Source organism: Lepidochelys kempii, chromosome 12, assembly GCF_965140285.1.
Source record: "Lepidochelys kempii isolate rLepKem1 chromosome 12, rLepKem1.hap1, whole genome shotgun sequence".
NCBI classification, from domain to species: Eukaryota; Metazoa; Chordata; order Testudines; family Cheloniidae; genus Lepidochelys; species Lepidochelys kempii.
This window is the reverse complement of record NC_136391.1, coordinates 4,691,110-4,697,109: the sequence shown is the minus strand read 5'-3', so window position 1 is coordinate 4,697,109 and position 6,000 is coordinate 4,691,110. Positions and strand designations below refer to the sequence as shown.

At 54.9% G+C, this 6,000-nt stretch overlaps 1 protein-coding gene across 3 annotated transcripts in view; it reads right to left on the bottom strand.

The window, feature by feature from the left end:
* Positions 1-1,412: 1,412 nt before the first annotated feature.
* Positions 1,413-6,000, bottom strand: part of SF3B3 (splicing factor 3b subunit 3) — a 50,989-nt gene continuing 46,401 nt past the window's right edge. For all 3 annotated transcript variants that reach the window (XM_073307205.2, XM_073307206.2, XM_073307207.2), the window contains exons 24-26: positions 5,140-5,283; positions 4,285-4,389; positions 1,413-2,455 (exon numbers count right to left, since the gene is read on the bottom strand). In XM_073307205.2, the coding sequence (XP_073163306.1) occupies positions 2,315-2,455; positions 4,285-4,389; positions 5,140-5,283 (390 nt within the window). In that variant the 3' untranslated portion in view covers positions 1,413-2,314. The remainder of the gene's footprint in view (positions 2,456-4,284; positions 4,390-5,139; positions 5,284-6,000) is intronic.

Below are 6,000 nucleotides of genomic sequence, written 5' to 3'. Positions count from 1 at the left end.
ACCACTGTTCTGCAGTGAAGTACAGAAACCCTCCGGGGAGGTCAAACCCTTCCCTAGGGTAAGAGAACCCCAGTCTATTCACCTCCTTCCCCCATCACTGTGCTGTCCCAGAGCCTTCCAGCAATAGCAACGCTGTTGTGATTTGTTCTCTTGGGGAGATGGAATAAACAAACTGCTTAGCCAATGTGCTTTCTGCAAGGTGGAAGGAGAGCACCTCACACATCCTGTTCCCCTCCCCACTGGGAACAGAGGCCAGTCCCAGAGGCAAAGGAACGCAGCAGCGAAGGGATCTGCTGGGAATCACTAAGGTGGAAGTGGGTGTGGAGGTAGTTTTCTGTCTCTCCTCAGTGCTTCACCACATGGCAGCTCTCCCAGGGGAGTCCAGATGGAGCGGGAACACTCTGGCTCCCAGTCCATCGCTCATGTTTCTGTTGTGGTGGATTGGATATGGATGTTTGTTTGGGGGGGGGGGCATTTGGGGGTGTCAGTGTGAAGAAGGGGGTTTGTCTCAGTGTCTGGGCTATGCGTTTGTTGAAAAGGCTGGTTGGATGCTACCTCAATCCCCTGCCTGGGCTGAATTTCAGCAGTGCTGCACATTTAGTTTGGGGGATCCTTCAGTGCAAGATGTAATTTCTACCTGCCACGGGGTGCTCCTGGCCCTGGAGTCACCGCCCGCTCGGAGGAGGAGAGGCAATGAGAGGAGTGCAGACCAATGCTCCTGGGAGGAGAGTCCTAAGGCTGGAGGAGGGGTGAGGAAACAGAGAGCTTGCAGCACCACAGCCAGAGGTCTGGCTGCTCTCCACATCCAATGCAATATTGTGACCTAGGGGAGTGTTTCGGTAAAATGGGCAAGAACTTGATTTGTAAAACCTGGGCAGCATCTCACTCCACACCCGGCAGCCAGCTCCAGAGCAAGGCAGCTTACAAAACAAAGCACGAAAAGGAGCCTGGGAGGGAGCCTACACATGGTGTTTAGCTCTACGGACAAATCTGCACAGCCAAACAGCGAGCAAACGGGAGGCAGCCAGTCTCATTTCTGCAGTCCGTTCTCTCACCTTTCCCCTACTAATTTCTGCTATTTTCACAGGCTTTTGGCTGACATCCGCCCCAACTCCTTGTTGGTAGCTCCCACGCCCCCTTCACCAGCAGGCTGGGGATCGCGGCACCGTAGGAGAGAAGCATAGGCTGGTGGCCAACTGCCTGAGCCTGCAGATGCAAGTGGCCCCCTGTTGCCCCCTATATCAGGGCCAAAGGAGAAGCAGGGAGGGTGGCTGGGTGGCTTTCCAGCGTAGGGAAGGTGGATCTAGAACATGCAGCATTCCCATTGCTCAATAACCCTCTCCCCTGCCCTGGGTGTGGCCCCCTGCTGAGAGACACTGTTTGGGAGTAAAGGCGGTCAGCACTCAAACCAATTTAAAAACCAGGGTTTTATTCTTCCTGTGCTGCCCCCAATCACAGCTCGGAGACAGGACACTGCTCGTGCAAAAGCTGTTACAAAACACATGTAGTCCCAGCTCAACCTCTGCCCACGCCCCACCAGAGTCAACATTGTACAAAACTATATTTACAGGGAAACCAGTTAAAAACGAAGGACTCCAAGCCGGCCCCAGCCTTTCCAATGGGGGGTTCAGGCCATGTGTGGCACTGCTCCCTTTTCAGAGCTTCACGTGCTGGGACTTCCATACACCGGCCATGGGGCTCACGGAACCCCAACCCCAGCACGTGGTGCGGGTGTGTGTGTGGGCAGGGCTATTTCAATTACCCTCGCAGCATCTCAGAGTCACACCCCAGCTGTTTACAGCCCACCAAAGGGCTGGGCAGCTCCAGACCCCCATCTGAGCGCCCCTGACCCAGATGCCATCAGTGGGGAGAGGGCTCTGCCAAGCACTGCCCTGCCCAGCTCGCTTCATGAGGCCATTCGGGGTCTAGCCCCAAAGGGCCTCAGAAAATGGGTCCAGGCTCTGGTCCTAGACAAAGAGACGGGGCAGCTGACAGCCATGTGCCTGTGACCCCAGGGATGGAGGGCAGGCCTGGAGAGCTTTCCTGCTCTTCTCGCAGGCAGTTATGATCACTAGATGGGTTTACAGGGACCCAGGGCCTCCAGCAAGCACCTTGCCATGTTGGAAAGCCCGACTCCTGGTACTGAGTTTATGGGAAATGCTCATGACTTTGGATTTTAAATTTACAAACCCAGCCCCAGGGGCCAGAGCAAGACAAGCAAACTGAAGTTAAAAAGGGAAAAAAAGCACACATTATTCCTTCCAATCCGGCTGGGAGCAGCGTCCTTGGCATGTCCCAGGAGGGGCTGTGCTGCTCAGAAGGCATAGCGCGTGCGGATATCCTCCAGCTTCTTGGACACCTCGGGGGGGGTCCTGTCCAGCTCTTCCGAGACGTTCTTCTGTTTGTTGGGTTCCATGGAGTTGAACTGTTCACAAAGGTCCCCGTCAATCACGTTCTAGAGACAGGACACGGGAACACGTTAGAAACTGGGTAGCAAACGGGCTCAGCCCCAACACCGCTTAGTCTGAATGGACAAAAGGGCAGCACGGCAAACAGCTCTTTGCCAGGAGTTTCTTAATCTCGCTTTCGAAACAGGACCAGGCTCAGTGACCTCATCTGCTGGAGAACAGCAGCTGGAATCAAACTAATTAACAAGAGCCCCAATAAACCCAGACCACTTGAGGGAAGGACAAGGCTGATCTCGCTTCAGCCGGCAAGTCCTGTCTGGCATAGGGTCTCTAGATGGCGTGTGCTGGAGGGGGTTGAAGGAGAAGATTGTGAGTGAGGGATCGGTGAAGGGAAAAGTCTCCAATCAGGTTTCAAAGGTCTCTGAGGTCTTGGGACTAGCCCCAAGGCCATCAATAATAGGTCTGACTCATCTCTGAGCAATTCCTGAGTAGCTGGGACACCCATCTGGTTCTATACCCTCTTAACAGCTCCAGGGACACTACAAGAGCTGCAGTGATAAACATCCTGCAAGCTGTAAAAAGGCTTCTTGGAAGTCCTGGGTATGTGGCACAGTGACGGCTTACAGCTAACACGATGGCCAGAACACCAAGGCAAAGCCATGCAGGCGCCCAAGGGTGGTGCACAGAGCAGGAGCGGGGGAGGGTGCAACAGGCAGGTGCCTGTGCAGGGTGTAGATCCAACATTCCACACCATGGCCTAGTTTTAAATCTTCCTGATTGTTAATCGGAGGCTCTGGGAGGGGCCACAGTGTCACCTAGTGGAGATAGCATTGGGCTGGGCCTCAGGAGACCTGGGTTCTGTTCACAACTCCCCCACTGGCCGGCTGGGTGACCTTTGGCAAATCACTGCACCACTCCGTGCCTCAGTTTCCCCAGTTGTAATGATACTGATCTCCTCTGTAAAGTGCTTTGAGACCTATGGATGAAAAGCACTAGACAAAAGCCAGGTATTACAGGACAGTCCCATTTATCTGAAACCCTGTTATCCAAACCTCCACATTACCCAAATCCCTTCTTTGTCCCACAGCATGAGATACATGCCCTCTGCAGAATGGATCATGCTGAGGGACCAGGGGTTTGGTTCGGCTAACAGAGCAGAGACCCACAGCCAGAACTACGAGAAGGACGAACCCCTGGCTATGGGGGATGCCTCCCTGCTGCTGAATGGCTCCTGCGGCCACGCAAGGAGCCCTCTGCAGCCCCGCTGTCATGGAAGTGAGTGAGTGGGGCCATGACAGCAGGCTCACTGTGCTGCTGCAGGGCTGGGGACACGTGATCCCTGCAGGCACAAGGTGCAGGGAAGGCTGCAGTCCTGGCTGGGGTGGGGTCTCTGCTCTGCCAGGACCGGAGCCTCCCCATCCACACCTTGAGCCTGCAGGGATGGGGTGTCCCCAGCCCTACGACAGTGCAGGGAGCCCTCTGCAGCCCCAGTCTTGGAGGGAGTGAATGAGGCAGAGCGAGACCCCTGGACTGGACTACGAGGAGGAGCCCCCGGCTATGTGGGAGGCCACCCCACTGGTGAATGATGCCTGCCCTCTTGATTATCTGAACTCTCCATTACTTGAATAAAATCCACGTCCCCACTACTACTCAGATAATTGGGAATATTCTGTATTAGGCCATTCAACAGTGGCTCTGCTAACATCAGCTTCTCTTGTAGTTTATGCTGTCCAAGGTCCCTGGAGGGAGTTGTGGGCCTGTTACTCCATGACACGCTCACACGATATATTGGAACAGTGAACATGTCCAGTGGCAGACCTGCCAACTGGCCAACCTTGGTTACCGCTGTCCTGGTGGACCTAGACCCCAGACCTACCTTAACTGGGAAGTAGTAGGAGCGGAAGCTCAAGTGGTCCCGTCCACAGAGAGGGGGGTGCTCCGACCTCAGGTGCATTTCCACGTGCTGGAAGAAGTCATGATCCTGAAGGGACACAAGTAGTTGAGAGGTAGAACAATTTGCTCCTCCCACCCATGTGGGACTGGAGTAACATCAGGATATGGTAGCACTCCACTAGCAGCCTGTGCCCTGCACAGCTCAGTTAATTCCTGGCCACAAAGGGGCGCCCCACCACTTCCAGGCACCGATTTTCTTTTTCACTGGGACAGGAACATCCAAAACCAGCCCACCCAGGCCATTCTGCCAGGAACACAAGGTGCTCCCCAAACCTGCATAAATCCAAACAGGTGGCAGCTGCTCTCACATGTAGGATGGAAGCGTGGCCAAAGCAGTACAGCTCCCAGCATGCAATGCGCCAGCAGCCTGTGCATGGATCAAGATGGAGCACCAAGTGCTGGAGCTAGTTGCTACAAGCTGCACGTTCCTATTAAAATATAGGGCTTCAGGTTGTCCCAAGGCATATAACTCAGTGGGCCACGCTTTGGCTAACCCTTTGACATGTGCACCAGACAGCAAAGCACCTGCAATGCATTCCTAAGGAAGCAGTCACGGGGAAGAGACCAGTTAGTGGGCTCTGTCTCTTCCCACCCTCCTTCCATATGCCCTGATCTCACTGGCTCCCTTTGGCAGGAGCTTTGTTGCACACTTGACGTTCACATACTGCAGTCACCTATAGTCTACGACCAACACACACAAGCCAACGGAGGATGCGGACACAGGAGCTGGGTGTGGTTGGGCAGTCACTCCGTGCTTCTGCAGCAGGATGGCTCTTACCTCATGGGATGTGAAGGGGACCAGGATACCAATGCCCCCCGACAAGGTGGTGTACACGAGAGACTCAGACCCTCCAGGAATCAGCGTGGTCTTTTGTAACGACAGCACTGTCTCTCCCACGTGGTAATTCATAATCACCTCAGCCTGCAAACAAGTCACGGGTCAGTATTTTCCTCTGGAGTTCATCCACGACCGACATACGCATAAAAGGGGCTGGCAGGTAGAGCCCTGTGTGGATACACAAATGTGTATCTGCATCTGATCCGCAAAAATGATCTGCGGATATCTGTGGATTTGCAGGGCTCTACACCAGGGGCCAGACAGACTCTGAGGCACCCCCATCCCCACTCCCGAACAGCCCCCCACCCAGGTATGTGGAGGGACCAGGGCTCCCCACAGCTGCCAGCATGGCTCTCCCCAACCCAGCTCTGGGGAGGGGGGCAGCTTGGAGCCACAGCTTGGCCACCGTAAGAGCTGGGTGGCAGCTGTGGGAAGCAGCGGCAGACCCTCCACCTGCCCTGGATGTGGGGCCCGAGCAGCCCCGGCCCCTGTCTCTACCCCCAAGGCCCTCTGCCCAGGGCAGGTGGAGGATCCGCACCGCAGTTCGTCACAGCTGCCTGACCGCTCTTACTGTCAGAACTCTGTACAGATCCAAAATTTGTATCTGCATCAATGGGCCACAGATATAAAGCGGATACCCGTGGATTTGCACAGCTCTACCAGCAGGATCAGGAGGGGAACGGAACAAGCTCTTCCACTGGAGAGCATGCGACAAAATCCAGGGCTTTATCCAAATGGCTTAGAGCTCTTCACACACATATGGATGTGGCTGATAAGAGGGCAGGGGAGTGAAAGAGAAAT